Source organism: Amphiura filiformis, chromosome 13 (genome assembly GCF_039555335.1).
Source record: "Amphiura filiformis chromosome 13, Afil_fr2py, whole genome shotgun sequence".
Taxonomy (NCBI): Eukaryota; Metazoa; Echinodermata; class Ophiuroidea; order Amphilepidida; family Amphiuridae; genus Amphiura; species Amphiura filiformis.
This window is the reverse complement of record NC_092640.1, coordinates 46,018,587-46,039,101: the sequence shown is the minus strand read 5'-3', so window position 1 is coordinate 46,039,101 and position 20,515 is coordinate 46,018,587. Positions and strand designations below refer to the sequence as shown.

General features: G+C 37.9%; 1 protein-coding gene across 1 annotated transcript; it reads right to left on the bottom strand.

The window, feature by feature from the left end:
* Positions 1 to 614: 614 nt before the first annotated feature.
* Positions 615 to 20,514, bottom strand: LOC140168421 (uncharacterized). The gene is made up of 16 exons (XM_072191809.1): positions 20,317 to 20,514; positions 17,234 to 17,372; positions 16,558 to 16,818; positions 15,650 to 15,784; positions 14,891 to 15,120; positions 13,796 to 13,901; positions 11,666 to 11,743; positions 11,054 to 11,193; positions 10,508 to 10,576; positions 8,990 to 9,071; positions 8,288 to 8,390; positions 7,392 to 7,509; positions 4,178 to 4,261; positions 3,231 to 3,274; positions 1,971 to 2,098; positions 615 to 724 (listed from the first exon to the last, which is right to left on the bottom strand). The coding sequence occupies exons 1-16, from the start codon at positions 20,377 to 20,379 to the stop codon at positions 705 to 707; spliced, it is 1,800 nt and encodes a 599-aa protein (XP_072047910.1). The 5' UTR covers positions 20,380 to 20,514; the 3' UTR covers positions 615 to 704.
* Between the last annotated feature and the right edge of the window lies 1 nt (position 20,515).

Sequence of the window (20,515 nt, the reverse complement as noted above, 5' to 3'; positions counted from 1 at the left end):
AATCATTGTCACTGGGCGGGAAAACCTCATATGTACTTTTGGCCCTTGAACATGGATAAAGCCTTGTAGGTGTAGACTTTATATTGAAGAATTTGCTTTATCCATGTTCAAGGGCCAAAGTACATACAGGAAACACCTCATATTTACTTTTGGCCCTTGAAAATGGATAAAGCCATGTAGGTGTAGACTTGATATTGAATGGTTTGCTTCATCCATGTTCAAGGGCAAAAAGTACATTATGAGGTTTTTCCCGCCCAGTGACGTCATATAACATGCATATGTGATGCGATCAAGCAAAATCAGTCGGAACTCGGAAGTATTAAATTTTCAGTTTCTAATAGGATAGTAAAAAGTATTTACAAATCTGGATTTGACAGGAAACCCCATTGAAATTGAACAACCAGTTCCAAAGATATGAGCAATTAAAGAGTTTCCAAAACAACAGGAAACAAAATATTTCCTTTGTATGGCTATATCTCAAAATCAATATTACCGAGTTCTGACCGATTTTGCTTGATCGCATCACATATAACAATAATTTAGCATGATACATGTACATAGCAACTTTACAAAACTATACAAAAAAATATCTGTATTGCTATATTGCACAAGGTATATGTAAAGAGCTGCCTCACAGTATAGGTCAAAGAGTTGCAAATCTAGCTGCAATACCACATTATTTCCAAGTCTGCAAAGGTTCCATTTCATTGACTTTGGCCACCCACTGAAAAAAGATAAAATATAAAACATCCTGGTCAAATGTTTTTAATGTGATCAATGTGAAATATTATAATTACTATTTTGATTATTGCTAAAATGATTTCAAATTGTATCATCAGTACAATCACTGTATATTTGTAGTTTTTGTATACAATTGTAACTTGTGAAGATGAAGATATGTGAATAAATCTATCTGAATCTGAATATGTGTGTCATTCAAACACAATCTTTGTGTATTGTTTTGTGTCATGCATGACAAATAATGGGCATACACAAATGACATTTTGGAATAAAAAAATGGTTGGAGGAAAAAATTGGAATCTCGATTTGACCCTACATTTCCCAATTCCCACATAACTTATATCATGTCAGCATAGTCCATAATGCCTTCATCGAGGCAGTAAAGTAAAATAAATTTGATGATTTACTCAAAAATAATTTGTCATAAAATTTGTATTATATCGTGAATTTCAAAAAAAGAAAATTATTTGATATCAGAAAGACATTCTTCGTATTCAGAATGCAATTCGATATGTCTGATGTGCTCTCATGTCCCACAAAAAATACTGTCGAAACGCTCAAAACGCTCATTCCAGATCCCTTAAGTGGAGGGCAAAATTGTGTCGTACCTCTAGATAATTTCACCATGTGCCAGGTTAACTTCATTTTAAAGAGTGAGTTTGCATGCTAAGTACTATGCACATTGCACAAAGACCTTTGTAACACTCAAGATGATAAGTTGTAAAAACACATTCGATTTTGGGCTTTTCTATTAAATGCTGGAGGTACACTTGGTCTCCAGTGTGGTAAACCAATAATGGCGGGGAATTTACCATAGCGATACACACAAGTCAATTCTGAGTTGGTACCACAGAATTAGAGAAGGAGAACCGGGACTCCCTACACCGACACGTACAATCGCACCGTCAGCTATGGGGAGAAAATTGAGGGTATTCGGGTCCTTGCAGACGGTGCGCGGAGACGAACGAAAACAATTCTGCGTCTCATCTGAAGCGTCTTGGTACTTGCGTGCAGGTCGCATCAACTTGCGTCTCTCAAATGCGCCCATCATCCATGTCACGCTTGCATGACAACGAATTCCTCGAGCGCATTCCGAGGGAAACCGAATACCCCCAATTTTAGCTCCATGCCTGTATCAAGATGGCGGTCGAGTCCTGGTTCTCTGGTTTTAATTCTGAGTTGGTACTCTTTGCGTCTGTTCTCTTTGGTTGTCTCAGATAATAACTTACATGATCTAGCTCCATTAGCAAAATGGTTGAGCATATCTTTAGTTGTCTTCTCTGCACCCTTCCTATCTCCCCTGTCATCATCACCTGATGATGTCCTGGGTGGTGAGTCTGGCTGCCTGCCTTGAGAGCTACAAAAGAGATCACATATATATTTTCAACTGCTGACCTTGGAGGTGGTACTATATACTTTAGAGCAGGCTTCATCAAATAGATTTGTTGAAGCGCCACATGAAATAAAAGAAAAATGCAAAGCGCCACTCAATGCTTTAGCACCGCCGGTGGGAGTCAGGGGGGTGTCCCCCCTGTGAAGCTATCGATTTTTTTTAAATTTGAGGTGCAAATGACGCCATTTGGTGCAACATGATTTTAGCCGCCGGTCGAGACATATTTTATTTTTTTTAATGTTTTTAAATAATTTAAATTTTTTTTCACAAATCTAAACGGCGCTGCGCGCCACTCGGGCAGCCACGGCGTGCCACAAGTGGCACGCGCGCCGCAATTTGCGGAGCCCTGCTTTAGAGGTATGAAATAAATGAAAAGCATTTTCCCTTTACCTCCCTTAATACAATGAAATCAAAGTAGCAAATTCAATCAAATAAAATATATTTAAAATTCTATGGCCAATATACTGCAATGCTTTTCATGCTTTTTCAGTTTTTACAATTAAATTGTTGGTGGTATCACATACATGGGAGTGACAGATGATACAATGGATGCATCACATATTGATGGATGTCAATCGTAATGAACATCAGGAAAACGTTGAGTACATGAATTGTACTGGGAATTGCTGTTTAACAATGGTTCTATAAAAGAGTTAGGCAATTGAAAGTTAAATTTGTAAAATCCTACTTTTTTGTGAAATCTCAACACATGTCACTAGGGATCCAGCCGCCACTGTTTTTCACATACACCATGTGGTAACACAGATGAATGCTGCATTTTCTATTCTAAGCTGCAAATTCAGGTCTCTGCTGTCATTTTTGACTAAATTTTTGACTAACAAATCAGCTTTCTTGTGTTTTATGTTTATGACACTGCATTAATGGCAAAGCACAAAATTGATTATCATAAACTTATCTTGTCAGAATCAAGATAATCAAGTTAACTTACTGCGTATGGAATAGGCATGAATTTTGATTCTCGCAAACTAAATTTAGGAGATTTGTTGCAAGAATTGATTCTCTAATTCTTGCCGACTTTACAGCTAGCCCTGATATCAAACTTGATACTGATCTTTACATTGGTTCATACACTTACCTTGGTTCAGACAGTGAACCAGGCTGATTAGATGGCTGCTGAATCTGAAACAATAACAGAATTAATACAGTAATTGGTTTATTCCGCACTACATGTAGTCTACGCATACAACGCGATACATACGCGCACCTCTACAAGCGTGTTACGCGTTATCACCACTCACAATGACGTGGGGTCGTCTACGGCCTGATAGACGGCACCCGAAATCATGCGATTGTCCAATCAGATTATGTGTCTACAAACTAGACCACTCCCACTGACTAAGAATGTTCATTCAATTAGCTTAGACCAGGTGTTTTTTTAATATATTTGAAAAAATTAAAATGTTTTGTCAAAGTCATCAAAGAAAAGTGTTAGCACACCCTCAGACCCAACATGATTTATACTTTATACTTTTCAAATTCCAAAGTTCAATTTGAAACCACATTTATTTTCAATTTTGCTTCATTTTAGGCAGTTACTTGGGTCCATCAAAAGGGTTTAATATGTGACCTTTTCACAAATTGAGTGGGACGTTCCATTCTCAACTTTGGGAGGGCAGACCCTATTAAATATTACGGCACTCATTCTCTTAAAAAAAATAATGTCCACAAGAGGCCTCCACGGTGCTAGGCCCAGCACTCTCTGAGACCCATCCACACAATAAATAAATAAATAAATAAACGAGGCCTATGTGTTACTTTGTTCTTTAAATGAATAGCCTCCTATAATTTAGCAACAAAGCGGATGGAAGTTCAAGTTTTCATCCATACAATTTCCTGACTGTCACGTCCAGGAAACTCACATGACATATGGCATAGAAATTTATGCATTTCAGTCACTTTTTCCACACACAATAAAATTAAGGAGAGGGGTGTCTATTAGAGATAGCATTTTTTACACCGACAGGCACGTTGCAAATTAATGACTGATCTGGAAAATCTGTGGATTGCACAAAGTTGACTCACCATTTTAAGTCTGTCAATCTCCTTTTTCAATGCATCTATTTCTTGTTTTGTCTGCCTATCATGCTTCTCCCTTTCTTGTCTCTCCTGTAACAAAGTAAATAGGCACAGGTGTATAACTCCATAAACCATCTTGATTGACTCCCCATACCCCGGGGGGGTACTCAAGTTTGGTTTTGGTAGGGACGTGCCGCTGAGAATTTGAAAGTGGACCCATAAATATACCAAATTTTCAAGAAATTTGGACCCATTGATATACCAAAAGTCAAAATTTTCGGCCGAATTTAACCCAAATTGTCTTAGTTTTTACAAATTTTCCCAAACTTTTGCGAAAAATTTGAAAATTTTTGGCTATTTTCTGAAAAAATCGAGAAAATTGTGAAAAAAGGACCCATTCATATACCAAAATAGGCTTTGAAAAAGGGGTCATTGATATACCAAGAGGCTGAAAATGCTACCCATATTTGCGGCACGTCCCCGTATGGCCATTTGTACTGAGTACCCCAGGCCCCATACCCATAGGAAACATAATACTCACTCAGAATGGCCATTTGTGTTCAAAAAGTGTCCTCTGCAATTCGCCAGCGAAGTGGTTACATAACTCCTTGGTAACTGGGTCACGCACCTTTTGGAATTGGTAGTACATGCCATAGACTTTGTGTTTTGATCATTTTGATCGTGGTGCAGAACTCAAAGCGTGATCCAGTTGGCATAGTGATAATTGGATAACATGTAACACTTCGCCGGCGAATGACCATGCGTCTACACAGTTTTCAGAGTAACAGAACAGGATTGTGTGTGGGTGTGTGTATGTATGATACGAGTCAAAACACAAAACCCATAAAACAAGGACAGTAATTTACTATCAAACTGGACATAATTGGCTTACACCTAGTCAGCTGTGGATTCTCCCTATACCCATATGCACTGTAAAGTGTGCTGAGGCTTGTGGATCAACGTCTAGGCGTTGTGCCTGTGCGTAGCGCACTATAAATCACTGCGCTTTTTTTTTTTTTTTTTTTTTTTTAGGCTTATGTGATCTTCTGGAATAGGTGAGAGGCCATGTCCATGGTTGGTTGTGTATTCATGGTTTATCAGAGTATAATGGGAAATGTCCATGTCCACTCATATGTCATGTGATCAAGCAAAATGAGTTGGATGTTAGGGATGTTGATTTTGAGATGAAGCCAATAATAGTATTAATTTCCTTTGTATGGTAGTGTTCTGAGCAACACTAAAATGGTCATATGTGATGTGATCAAGTAAAATCAGTCGGAAGTCGGAAATATTGATTTTGAGATATAGCCAAACAAAGGAAGCACTTCCTTTTGTTTCCTATTGTTTTGGAAACTCTTTAACTGCTCACATCTTTTGAACTGATTGCCCAAATTCAATGGGGTTTTCTGCAAAATATAGCTTTGCAAATGCTGTTTACAATCCTATAAGAAACTGAAAATTCAATATGTCCGACTTCGGACTGATTTTGCTTGATCACACCATATATGTCACCTGTAATTATGATGAAACTTTCAGCAAAATAAAGCTCTGAGAATGGCTCATGTAATGAAATTGAAACCTGAATTTTGATCGCATTACAAATGTGCACCCACACTGGCAAACATGGACAGTGACACACTTGGACAGCGACACACCAGCTGGCAACTGCGGGCAGCGTGTATGCCGGACAACCGAGGATGTTGGATTTGACATGTAATTGCCAAACCGAGGACCAAAATGCAGATTTTTTGTGTGTATAGCTCTTTATGACACACAGTACGAAATACGTCTACCAACTGAAGTAGCTATTTTTAATGCACACTAGCGGACATATCTCTCAATTACATTTAGCACACAATTGGGACCTAATGCAGACCTCCTCAAACTGAGGATGGAGTTCGTTTGTAGCTAGGTCCATGCTTTGAATACAAAATGTATTGTGTGTCTACATGGTTGCTCACACAACCACAGGTAATCGCCTCCAAACGTGGACGCTGTTGAGGACCATGCAAACGTGGTCGTCTGAATCCGTACTCAATCGACATACCGAGGACGTTAGACTAATTCCAATCAGCCGTCTACACTTCGCATGTACTGTGCATGCTTCGTAGTGACGACTGATTATCTGACAGTCCATATCATGACGGACTTCTGAAACTATTCAATGCGACTTTGGTTGTGCGCCGTAGCGCGACTGACTAGCGGCGCCCATGTACCGCGCCGCTGTGACAAGATCACGCTCTGAACTTCTAAAAACAACAAACTCGGTCAAAAGATTTTTGTTTAGTATAAATACATGAAGTATACATTTTTGCTTTATTTTTTCTGTCTTTCTTTCTTCCTTTCTTTCTCTATGTTTGATTAATTTATTTAATCATTTCTTTCTTTCTTTCCCAAAAGCTCCCAAATGAAATACTTTCCGATTTAAATGTGATCTTATAATAGTCCTACAAACCCCCTCTGCCCTACCCCACATACATCCCCGCCCTACACCATGCACACACACCCCCACACATTATACATACACAAAATTGTGAAGCACAAATCTGCTGAAGATAGTTGTTACATCATGTCAAAAACAAGTTAATGCTATCTACTGAAGATAGTCGTAGTTTATTATTTACTTCCTTGCAAATCGAAACATACATGCGGTTTTAGTATTAAATTAAAACTCAATTTTCTTTTTTCTAACGCTCATTCACCTATCTGACAAGTGCTATGAAGGTGAACTTTAATATTGATTTTAAAAATAAATTAGGCAACTCGGAATCATGCAGCTTAGAGCCGTAATTACGAGATATGTGTTTGATACGATTTCTCGGTTTTGAGATATAGCATAAAAATTTCATTAAATGCGTGTAAGTTGGGGTATGGGGTGTTTCAGTGCCCTGACAATTTGGACACAACTGCGCATGCTCTATGCCACAGGAATCCTGTTGCAAAATCCGTCACTTTTTTCCACATAGTTTTCTCAGTCGTCAATCCAGACGGTTGACGACTCAGGGCAGGAATCTATGAGGACGTCTTCCGCCATTTTGTTTGTGTATTTTTGTGTGTATGGAATTTAACCTAGCAACTGTGGACGTTATTTCTTATATACCGATAGAAACCGATGATGGTCCCCCATTGCAGGGTGGTCCGCGGTTTGAATGTGAAGTCGAGTGTGTGTCCTCGTTTGCTGGCAAAAACCGGGGCAAAAACAAACGCACATGTGACATACCTGCTGCAATAGTTTCTCAAGATTCTGTTTGTCCTTTTCATCCTGCTCTCTTTGATGCTTTTCTTCATGTTTTTGTCGATTACGTTCTTCTTCCTCTTGGTGGCGCTGATATAGTTCCCTAAATTGGCAACAAAATAATGATAACTAATGTGAGTGAATTAAAGCCCATTTCGTCGGACCAAAATGGACCAGGTTAGGCCGGAGAGGCTATATTGATTAATTGCAGGCCTGGTTCATGAACGACGGGAGTCCAGTAACAAGTCAGGTCGGGTTGGGTTATTTTTTCTATGGTTTGCTGTATGCAGTTCATAATTGGGGGGGGGGTAGGCACCCCCATAACAAAGGTTATTATATTCATAAATGTGCAAACAATAATACCCAAAACTATTCAGCACAAGAGATCATCATACCCTATTACCCTACCAAGTTTGAAGAGTATCAGTTATTGTGTGCAAGTTGCAGAGTGAATTCAATGATTAATGGCAGCAGACCAAGCATCTACATCATAACAAAAGTCCCACCTAGCACATTGTCGTGGGGCCAAAGATGCTCTTTTAGCGGCTATTTTGAACAGTTTCAACAGGGATCCCTTTGTTAATTTCTCTTTCTAATTTGGACTTCCTTGAGTACATTCTGACATTACCCTGAAAAGTGGACCTTTTTGTTGATGAGGGAAGGACACTGCAATCCAAGCTACTCTTTTCCATTTTTTTATGAGTTTATTCAAACTTTTACATGTTACTTAATTCTACCCAAGTCTCAACACTCCACAAGTTCTTCACCCATCCCTATGGCGGGCGATTTCCCCAGATCTAGCCCATTGGTAAAGATTGCACTGAATGGAAACTAGTTCATTAAGAGATGTCCTCTCCATTTATCCTAGCTCTCTCTCTCACCTTTGCATTTTAGATTGTCTCTCTTCTCTGGCTTGTTGTCTATCCTGAGCTGTGAGTGTTGGTGGTATTACATTCTTATTCCATTGAGACCATGGCATAGCAACTAGTATAGACACAATGAAAATAATAATTAATCATCAAGTTCACAATCACTGTGGCTGCAAATTAATTATGTCTTTACTTTCTTCTGTTCCAAGGAATTAATTATCAAGAGAACAATTATAGTTGACATAAATAATAGTGAAATATGGGCACTGCCTTGGCATCAATTTTCAACCAGCATGACTGAAGAAACCGATTTTGAACTTAAATTCATTCTACCGATCCTTTCCATGAGAAATACAATATTACGATGTCTGAATAAAAATAGCAGTGGTAAGTATTATAGTCTTTCTAAATAATACTTGGACAAAGTTGTACATCTCTGGCATAAGGGAAAGGAACAAAACCACCAGGGAGTCTCCCTTATCCAGGTTTTTAAAAAACTCTTAAAACTTGTCTTTTCAGTTAGCTTTTTTTCCTTCTTATTGCGCTTCTTTCTGCTTCCTGTATAACGCTTTGATATTCTTGCGTTATAAAAATATCTGAATGTGTATAATGTATGTATGTTTGACTCATTTAGAAAATTTACTATATCTGATATTTAGTCTACTATCCTGATTGTTTCTTATTTACTTGTGATGGTATTAAAAATATCCTTACTTTGTGTTGGATCAAGCACTGGGAGTCGTCCATGGTCCTTATTCAGAATGGTAAAGAGATCCTGATAGAAATGCTTATTGATCTGAAATGAAATATTGAAATTATTTGTGACATGTAAACTGGACCATGTTGCCGAGACTGCCTGAAGAGTTAAATTACTAAAGCTTTTGTACTCTATGGTACACCACACCAGTCTAACATGCTGACACCCTTGAGTCTATGCAATCACAATGCATCATGCACAAAATTACGCATATGGATCCAATACAGTCTTGGAAATATTGAAATTATTTGTGACACATAAACTGGACCATGTTGCCGAGACTGCATAAAGTAGTTGTACTCTCTGGTACACCACATCAGTCTAACCCCATTGAGTCTATGAGAACAATGCATCATGCACAGAATAAAGCATATGGATCTAATTCAGTCTTGGAAATATTGAAATTATTTGTGACATGTAAACTGGACCATGTTGCCAATAATGCATGAAGAAGGTGAATTACTAAAGATTTTGTACTCTATGGTACCAGTCTAATGCCACTGAGTCTATGAGAACAATGCATCATCCACAGAATAAAGTACAGGGTTTGTAATCAAATGTTGGAAATATTGAAATTATTTGTGTGACACGTAAAACTGGACCATATCAACGAGGCTGCCTGAGCAACCAAATACTTCAACAAACAAACAAAAGTAAGCAAAAAAGAAATCATTACCAAAACAAATAAGCAAACATCCATGCAACAAATCTTTGTGGTTCATGAATCATTCAATACTGACAGTTACAGGTGACTTCTTGGGACAGAAGTTGCTTTGTATTATGGTTGTATTTCCATCAAGTATTTTAATCACCTACATTTTTGTCAGAAAAACAGCACTTGTTTACATTTTGAGAGGGTGCAGAGCATAAACACGTAAGTGGGGCTCTGATTGGCTGAATCAATCGTCTGACAATCATAGCAACAGTCCGACAATCTGATTGGCTGATTGTGTGTCAAATCATTGGTCGGCGCAGATCGGCACCCTTGAAGTGAACACAAAGCTCTGCGTATGTCCCTCATTAACAGGGCGCTTGCGTCAATCTGAGCAAGGGACTGCCATTCGTCTCTGAAACCCAGTGTATTTAGAAATATTCCTAAGCTGACTGTACCAGGCACACATGAGCAAAAATGCAGGATTCAACATTGATCCGGGGAATGGGGGAGGCTTATGTACAATCCCTATAATTTGGTTCATCTCAACTTTGGTAGTGACGTATGTGCGTATTTCGCTTGCCGGAGTATCAAATCGTAATCGTGCATGTAAAGTTAAACACCCTGAGTGTACATGCATGCGTACATGGGCGGTTTGTTGACACGCTTGCGGCGCAATCGCGAAGTAGCATTGACGTCACTACCAAACTTGAGATGAACCAAATTATATTCATAGTATCCCAACACTTTGACGAGCATTGTAGGTTGTTTTAAATAATGTACAAACAATCAAAGCCTTAAAAAGCTATTCTGCATATCATACCTCATACATAAACTGTTCCTTTGTAAGTGAACTAGCATCTCTCTTTAGAGCTTCTTCCATTCCATAAAGCTAAACGGGAAAAGAAGAATATTGTTATGTGTTTTTTGTTTTCTTAGTATACCCAAGTGCTAATTACGGTCATATAAAATACAGATTGGTTTTGTGATGTTACACAAAAGACAATTCACTTTACCTAATCATGACTTATACTCATTTAACAAGTTCATCATAAATTATACTATCATGGTAATATTACATGCTCAAGATATTAACAAACACTAGAGCACATCAGAATCACAAGAGCACATGTCAACTATGTCATGAGTTGACTAGAGAAAGAAAAAGCAAAAAGCATGTTTTGTCAACTTTGACAAGAACAAAAAAACTATAATGATTTTAATTTTGCAGGTGAAATTAAAATAAATTTTACATAGCTAGTATTGTATTAATCAATTCTGTTATCTGTGTAATAAGCTCCACATGTAAAACAACCTTATTTTAAAAAGATTTTAGTAATCATGTTTTTATTGAACTTTCTTTACTTACTGTACTGCATTCCATTAGTGTTTGATTCAAAAGTTTGAGTACAACAGCAGCCATAGTGGGTACAATATCATATATAGGTGTGTCCAGACCGATGATATGCTGATCCCATATGTATAACACTGTATCCAGCGTTAAATAACCTGCAGTGTAAAACAAGAAAAAGTAAACAAAATTAGACAAGTAAAAATCAAAGGCCTGTGTCATAGGGGAAATCTGTCTTAATTAAATTGCAGGTAATACAGTGAACTAATTCGACTTTAACTGATGAAATTTTACTGCACTAAACGATCCCAGAAAAGAAGATTAATAACATAACATTACTAGGCCTGTATGAAACTTTCTTATTTAAGCCATGCCAATTTGTCAATAAGTTTCATTAACCTTGAGGTTTTTCATAAATTTTACCACTTTTAGATAGTACCTGGTTTAGTAATCATGACAACTTTGCTGATTTCTGTAACATTTGAAGCATTCCAATCAAATTTGCACTATTTCCTCTTGTGATGAGAGGCCTATACAATTAATTAATGACTTATGTACATAGAATAAAGAGATACTAACAGTTGTTAAAAAGTTACAAAACAGTGCTGATGTGAAAGTAGTTTATCTTACCTACAAACATGCATCTGACCATGGGTCTAATCAGACTCTTGAGTCCTTCCAGCAGAGCCTCTTGACCTTCCAAATTATCTGTAGGAAACAATACAAATATATTTGATAAAAAAAAATCCAAATACCTTTAATGTTTGGTCAATATTTGCTATATTTGCTTGGTGTACCCATAGATCACTAATTTTGACAAGCGCACTATCAGTGAATAGTAAAAAGGTTCTGGGCTAGGCTTACACTCACATCCATTGATGCAAGACAGTGGTCTCCCACCATACCCCAAGAATCACAATCAAGGATACATTTATAAGTTTGGAGAAGTGATATAATTATCATCATCCATACCAATGTCAATGGTGGGGATATTCTTGATCATGAATCCCAGCATAAGCTTTGGCTATGAAGAAGTTCAAAGGCAATCAGCAACATGAGCAATATGCTCAAGAGAAGTGGGATGGTTGAGCGCTCACAAAACCAAGTTTGCCCCACCAAAATCTGGTCCCAAGTCCAGAGACCTCTGAGCATACTATACTGCATAAGTCACATTCACATTAAAATTTATAAAAATATGCCCTCAGGTGTTTTACCAATGAACTATTCCTTAATGCTATGACACTACATCACAACTCTGCCAGATTGAGTTACACTTTGTGTTGTGGTGCCAGCTATCATACATTGTCCCCGGGGGGATCACTCAAATATGACATTGTACGCATGCGTGACCAAATTTTTTTCAAACACCCCCTAAACGAGTTTGACCCTACCAGCAAATTTAGCCCCTTCATAAGGTAATTTAATATAGAATTTAGCCCCTAATGAGTCTTTTGGCCAGTCATATGGAAAAGTAGTCTCTTTTGCTCAAATAAAGGGGTCCCACAGTTAAGCAATGGGAGAAAATTGTCTTTTTTCACTTTCAACTTCAATTATTATAAAGGGGAAGCCTTTTATTTTTTGGCTCACTCTTAATTGTCTCATGTATATATTAAACTTTACTTTCCCCGATTTTCAAGGAAATCTGATGAAAGACCTTGTCGTACAGGAGCACTAAACACTGCAAGGTATTCCCAAAATCACACTCGATTTACGGCGAAACATGCTGACATGCACCCCGTGTCATTAAAGTAGCGTGCTATAGACGGCCCTCACTTGATAATAGTCATTCCGATTGACTTGGCTCAAACGGTATTTCCTAGAAATACTTCGCCAGATTCTACTCTCTAAAAAGGAATCTGATTGGTTACAAAATGTCGTCGTACCGTAGGAAAAATCATACCCTCTTCCGTACAGCCCTGCTTAGTGTGTTGTGTGGTAATGTATGCATTGTGCATTGACCTTGAACGCCTCTGTACACACAGCGTGCACACACTGGAGTCGAGTATAATTTATTTAAAGAGACTTTCATAGGAAAACTTTTCCATATGTAAAAATGAAAACATGTACCCTTTTCGGACTCGTAATTTACCAAAAATTTGAAAAGGTACCCTAAACAAGTTGTTCAGAAAACTACCCTTATTCTTGAAAATCAGTGGTTTTAGACCCTAAATCGTCACTCGCGTAACTCGCCTTGCCTAAAAAAAAAAAACCCCTTTTCCTTGTTTTTTTTTTCATGCATGCGTACAGACCAATTATGTGAGTGGCCCCCCGGGACCTTGTCTTGTATCACAAGTTTTTTTAGTGTTCTTGTGTGAGCTTATAATATTTTGAGAGGTAACAAGTGTAGAGCACTTCATGGGTAAATTGTTGCTAAATTCACTTTCTCTTATTTTGCATTTACATTTCAGCAGAAGCATCTACATGTAAATCAGTTACATTTGTTTTGTCTTAATGCAGCCTAAAGTGGTCTCTTATAAACATAGGTGTTAGCTGAGCCACCTGTCCACATGTCAGTTTGGGTGGGCAGTTTGCTCCTGGGACAGGCAAAATTAATGTGACACATGCTAAATTCTACAAGTATTGTTTGAATAAGTTCTGTGAACTTAAAACAACACCAGATTAATAAAGCAAGGCTATATATAGCAATAGCTATTTGAACTGACTGAACCTCCAGAGGGGGCCAAGATCTGGTTTATGTTTTCATGGTAACATTTAGGATAGGCAGTGTTGATGAAAATGATAGGCACTTGACTGACTTACTTGCTGCTTTAAATGTCTTCTGCATATGGCGAGCTAATTTGCTGCCGTGTCTCTCTAGGATGTCAGCCACAGTTGATACCAGAGTCTGCATGGCTGCATTTGACTCCTGTAAGAAATATAAAAGTAATCATTACATGCCAAACCAAATGTCCATGCAAATATCACATATAACTCAATCTTCTCCCTTTAGTTGACCCTAGCCCCTAGGGGCAGTTTGAGGGGGGGGGGGGGGTATTAGGTCGATGTGCTACATGTACCTGCACCATGTCACCCGGGGTGTTGGATTCTGTTGCATTTGGTAGGGTATAGGTTTTGGCGGACACAATAGGATGGCGCTGCACAAAATGGGTAAAGGCTTTTGAATCTGGAGGGTTTTACCCATATTGAATACTGCTCTCCTATTGCGTATGCCATGCTTTGAAAACGCTTATGGACCAGATCACGTCATACATACACATATAGGAGGAAAATTAGGGTGTTATTATAACCCTAACACCCCCAGCTGGTCTTTGGTGAGGGGGAATGACGGAAGGAAGAAAGACGAAGAGCAAACTTTCTTTCTCAGGTGTGGTTTTGAACCACCAACCCCTCGGGTGCACAGGCCTACCTTGCCATCGGGTGTAGCTATCCATCGCCATATGACTGTTTGCATGATGTTGGAATCACATCCGTGTGGGATACCTGCCCGTGCATATGCTTTTGGAATTGAGGTTTTTTGATGTTTGGTACGGTTCAGCTCGGTTCGGGTTACGGTCTAGAAACTATAAATTTTATAACTATAATCTGATCTTGCTTTTATCAGTGGGCCTGATGATGTGAAATATTGCCACTCATTTTAACTCTCTTCACGCAGGTGTCGACTGCAGACGACAAGTTTAAAATTAAAAAAAATCGAAATTCGAAAATTTCAGAAATGTAAATTTTCATGACCATATTTGGAATCAGCATGAAAAATGCATTAAAATGAGTACAAACAAGCCTAGTATTGATTCAGTAGTTCTTAAGATAACTCTTGATATTTTTTGGGAAATATTTCAAAACTTGAACTTTTTCCATTGAAGCGCATGGCTAGCACGCAGAGCATTAAGTACTTACTGGATTAAAAGCCTCTTTCATATACAATGGTCTTGTAGCCATGAATGTGATGTACTCCTCAATTAAAAGAGCTCTACAGTTCTCTGCTACCAGCTGGTCTGGTCTTAGAGTGGTCAGAAGGTGGACAATGAATGGGATGACCAGCATGTAATCTGTGTCCACTAGGCTGGTCTGGGTGTTCTTTCTTGCATGATGATAGGAGAGAACAGCTTTCATTGCATGCAGGATATCTGGATGGATCACAGAGGGAGTAGTGTAAAGCAGTGCATTGGATTTCTATTATATCAATTAAACATGAAACCCATTGGAATGCTACCCCCAGGATGCTACCATCAAATAGGTAACCACAATACCGTAAAAACTCAATAGTTAGCATATGTGCTTACTATCGAGCAGTTTTGAAAACATGAAATTGTACCGTAGTCCAGCCCTCCATCAACTGAGCTATAATGGAGTTGAGACACACATTTGCAGGTTTACTTGTTCATATATAACTGTGTGTCGATGATTTGCTCAAAAATCTTTACACTCTCTGTCATCCACCTAATCTCAGTAACCTATTTAATAACTCAGTCCTACCCACACTTATTCACTAATTCATTCAATCACTGAATCATAATCAATCACTATTACATTTGATTATGCCACATAAAATTGGCATTACAGTGATGTCACATGTTCCCGTAGGATAAAAAAATCTTAAACCTGCTCCCTCTCCATCCCTCTGTCCAGGCCACCTAACCTCACTTACACACCTACCTGCATTATGGGATAGATTCCTGAATGTTGGTTCAGCCTGTAGCAATATTTCACACTTGTGAATTATATCTAGGTCCATAACTGACATTGCACTGTTTGGGTCTGCTTTCAGGATCTCCAAATAACTACTACGGGCTGTAAATAACAAATCATTGCAAATATATTTTGTTAGCAACCATATTATACAAGGTGTCTGGATCTCTGATATAATATACTTGTATTTCAGCAGCATCTACATTACAATAGGCTATTCCAGTTTAAATCCATACCCCTATGGAAGACAGAATCTTCAACACTCGGAGTGTGAATTTTATTTAAACCTGAATAGGTGACTCCATTTTTCCTGTGTGGGAAATTATGATGATGTCTTCCATACGGGGTGTATGGATTTCAACTGGAATAGCCCAATAATCAGAGATACTGGTCCTCCCCAGTATCAACCCAGTATACAAAGACTCCACTTTTAGTACAATATTTACCACCATTTGGTAACCTAAGACCCCATCTTTGTCTATTTATTAATACCGTCAATATCCAACCTGGGCCTCATGGAAGAACAGAGGATACCTTAAAACATCCACTGAATGAGTAACCCAGGCAAAAGAAGAAATAAAACAAACAAAACAAACAAAGGAAGAATTGTGTCACCAACTTTCTATTCTTAGTCATTTCTTATGATAAGATATGTTACCAAAAGATTGATAATATGTAGTTTCATCAGTTCAATGATATTTTCATATAAATAAGGGCATTTATTAAGAGCTAAATCTCTAATTTTAGAAAATTTGGTAAATTACTCATGATAAAATGTACACAGTCTCTTCCATTTCACACAATGGTTGCAGTCCAATGCTCTTTAACCTTTTTACACTGTCTATAATTGAAATAATATGAACTTAGTAAATTACCTTTTGGATTCCTAAGATTCAATTTCCAAGCCATTTGTCTCAATCTATCTGGTAGGTTCTGATTAAAACACAAGTGTAGTTTGCATTTCATCTCTGGCCATCGTCGCAACAGTCCAAAAGCGCCCTCTCTCACTTGATGAAGTATCAAATCGGTCTTGCTCTCACTTGGAAACTCCTCCAGAAGTTGTTGGCCAACATAGTTGTTTAGGTAGTGGTCCAGAAAGGTAGAAAGTTTGGAGTTGAAGGATTTATAAGCATCTCCTGGGTTATAAAAAAACAACAGCATTATAACTTTATAAAAAATATCATAACATTGCAAATTTATTACTCACATGGTACATTTACAGTATGTTAGAGGGCCGGCAAGAACCATTATGGGTATAATGAACATTGAACACACAGGCCCCTTTTGGCCCCTAAAATTGTTAACGGTTGACCCCCCATTTTCCCGCTAGGGTACTAGAGAAGTAGGGGGAGGGTAGTGGTAAAAAAAAATATTGAATGTCTCTTTTCATTGCTAATACCTTTTCTTTGCTTCTTTGCTTTCTTTATGACCCCTAAGGTATTTTTTTCTTTACTTTTTACGAACTCCCTAAAACCCCAGGCCTGGCCCCCTAAGACCCCAGTGGTAACACCCCCCTAACATCCCCTTGTCTGTGGTACGAATGTTACTTACCATGTTGTATAGCATTAGCTGCTCTGTTCATCAACAATCGTTTTTCTGCCTCAGATAAATCAGTGAATTGTGCAACATGACTCTCAGTCAGTTCTTGTTCTATAGCAGCATGCAGCTCTCTAGTAACTGTACTCCATTCCTATAGGAATAATAGTAACATTTTTTTAGGTTTATGATAGGGTAAAACCATAGTATCATATTTCAAATTTTCTTTTACGACATTATAATTATTTGTGTGCATGTCTGTTTTCTATATATTTTACTTCGAATTCTACCTCCATCATCACATCTCTGTTATCTTACGTGCCAGGATATTGAAATAACCCATGATTATACTCTTATACCTACAATCCTTGAAAAAGTCATTGGAACACTTTAGGCATCTACGCTAAACATGTTTTTTGGCTATCGGACAGAAAAGGAGGGAAGATGAACAAATTTTTTACTTGGCACCCCCGGGATTCGAACCTTAGACCCCTCGGGTTCCACACACAAGATCACCGACCAGGCCCATACGCAGGATTTCATTTGGGGGGTGCTGATTTTGACAAAAGTGGACAATTTCGTGAAAAGTGGACAAAATATGGACATTTTTTGTCCAAAAAAGCGTAAAAAACTGATTTTTTTGCTCGCTACGCTCCCAAATTCTGAAATTTTAGGACCTTTGTATACTTTTCCAAATTGGGGGGGGGGAAGGGGGGCTTGTAACTACAGGGGTTTGGATGGCCAAGTCAAACCATGGTTCTCCTCTTGACATATCCCTTTTAGATTGTAGGGCTACTTTGTCAATGAATCGTCATGTAAATTGTAATGATAACTTGAACCGGAAGCCCCGCTTGGCCAGTTCACCACAGAAGAACTGACTTACACGGTTACACCTGTTACCAGTTACTTCAGAACAGAATTTACATGAATAAATTTTAACCTTGATTAATTCCCAAAGGAACTTGAAAAATGGGGCTTCCACTTTTTAAGCCATATTGTAACATTTGCTGAGGAAGACGCCCTCAATATTTTTCAACATTCTGTTTTTTACACGATTATTGTACTTATAAACTAAGATACCCTGCAAAAATCAAGATCATTCCAGGTGCTGTAGTTTTGTCAAAATCTGAGATTTTGAATAAAATGCAGGACCTGTCGTTTAATCATTACAATGGAAACATTAGTCGAACGCATACGCGATGTTCATAACATATTGCGTGCGGGACTGTGGCACACACATCAAAGGATGGTGCCGTAGTACAACCAACCTATATGGATTGGCGACATAGACGCTGGTAGTAAATTCCAATTTTCTTTGCTTTAAAATACCTCAGTTGTTCGGCTCAAAATTAAAAGGGGGCATATCTAATAATAGCTAGAAGCTAACACTTTATGGCAAAGAAATACAAATCTATTTTGGATGGAAATGTTACAATATGGCTTTAAGCTTGAGTTATAAAAAAATATTATAAAACATAATATATGTTACAGGGATTGTCTTTTGAGGAGAGTGAGAGCAATCACTCTCTATACTGCTCTCCTTATATCTGATATAGGAGAGTATTTTAGCTCTCCTTAGTTGACCATTCTCTCCTTACATAAATTGTAAATGCTTTAAACTGCTTTCCTTGAAGGCTCCAGAAGATCTATTGGGCTATTCCAGTTGAAATCCACACTACCCCTGTGGGAGATTTTGGAAATATCTGCCACAGAGGGAGTAAGTTTTTCAAGTATAATTGGTCAGCTTTATTCATTTTGAAACCCATACTCCCGCTGTATTATGGCTTTACCTATATCTTCCACAACTGGAGTGAGAATTTCAAATGGAAGTTACTCAAGTGTCTATTCTATTTGAAACTCATACTCCCTCTGTGGAAGGTATTTCCAAAATCTTCCACAGGGGTAGTGTGGATTTTAAATGGAACAGCCCAATTTTAATGCTCTCCTTCAAATTCCAAAAGAGAGTCCCTGATGTTATGGACTACCGTATCCTACTATGAATATTAATTTATTATTTATAGTTTTCAGCAACATTCTTTAGCGGTCTGCCAATTTGGTGCAGTTTATGGCATTTACAGAATTCACAGAAGTGGGGTTCTGATTAGCTAATTGAATCAAGTCATCATCACATCGGCACCTCATTCGCGGGCCAATCTGCGTAGTATCGCGTGACCTACAATGCATTACGGTATGACCTAGTTCTTTTTTTTACATGATAATCAGAAAGTAGGTATGAGAGGCAAACCTTTTTGCTAGTCAGCCAAATTCGCCTAGACCGGGGCCCAAACACAATACATATTTACATAGAAATTTAAAAACTTTTTCAAGAACAGGTAGGTCAAGGAAACCTACATGTTGTCTATACTTCACTTGACCCAAATATATAATTTTTTATGGTGATGAGACACTCGCACATGGAATTTTAGAGGGATTTTGATAGCAGTTCCACATAGAAAAGCTGCTATCTAGAAACACTGCCGAAATGCTGTTTTGTTTAATCTTTTTGATGAAAGTGAATCTTTGACAAGATGTAACTTTGCTACGGAAAGTGCTATGAAACCTATGACAGAAAGGTTTTCAGTTTTGGCTTTCTTAGGGCTTTAATTTGATATATAAAATGATGCAGTTTGATGGCAAATTTGAATTCACCTTTCATACGAGCAGACAGACACCGCTGAAGGAATTTGCTGGCAGGTAAGTCATGTAAGTATAATAATATTATTATCGACATTTTTTTAATTTGTGTACATCGTTTGAACACTATTTAAATTGCTGTGCGTAGCCGTAAAGCAGCCTGTGTACGCAGGCGCGCAGTAAACCTCGCAGATAATGGACGCATATAGAATAGTGTTGTACGCTCGTGTATTAGCATAATTAGTCGTAACAAGCGTAGTTGAATGTTCCACGATGTACACGAAATATATAATTTTTCTACAATAAAAATTATAACTAAGTAATATAATTTTTATAAGCTTAACTAAAATTAATTTTCAGGAGTAAAATATACATTGACAATTTAAAGGAACCACTTAATGTGACATTCACAAGAATAATTTATCAAAAGCACATGCACAACTAGTCTACTTTTGTTGTAATACCTTGGATTTTGTTACTTCAGTTTTGCAATCAATCATCCAACCCGGGTATGCAGCAGTCGCCATCTCGATTGTTTACACCTGTCAACCAAAATGTCAACATCTTACATCTACTCTGATTGGTTACACTTCTACCCAATCAATAAATTTGACCAATCAAACCTGTTGACAAATCGACTTATTTTGCTAGCCCTCGTTAATT

Coding starts and splice junctions, on each gene's coding strand:
- LOC140168421 (XM_072191809.1), bottom strand. CDS start 20,379: ATGGCGACTGCTGCATACCCGGGTTGGATGATTGATTGCAAAACTGAA. Junction 15,121..15,649: donor GAATCTATCCCATAATGCAG/GTAGGTGTGTAA, acceptor TGATCCATCCAG/ATATCCTGCATGCAATGAAA. Junction 10,577..11,053: donor CACTAATGGAATGCAGTACA/GTAAGTAAAGAA, acceptor TTTCCCGTTTAG/CTTTATGGAATGGAAGAAGC.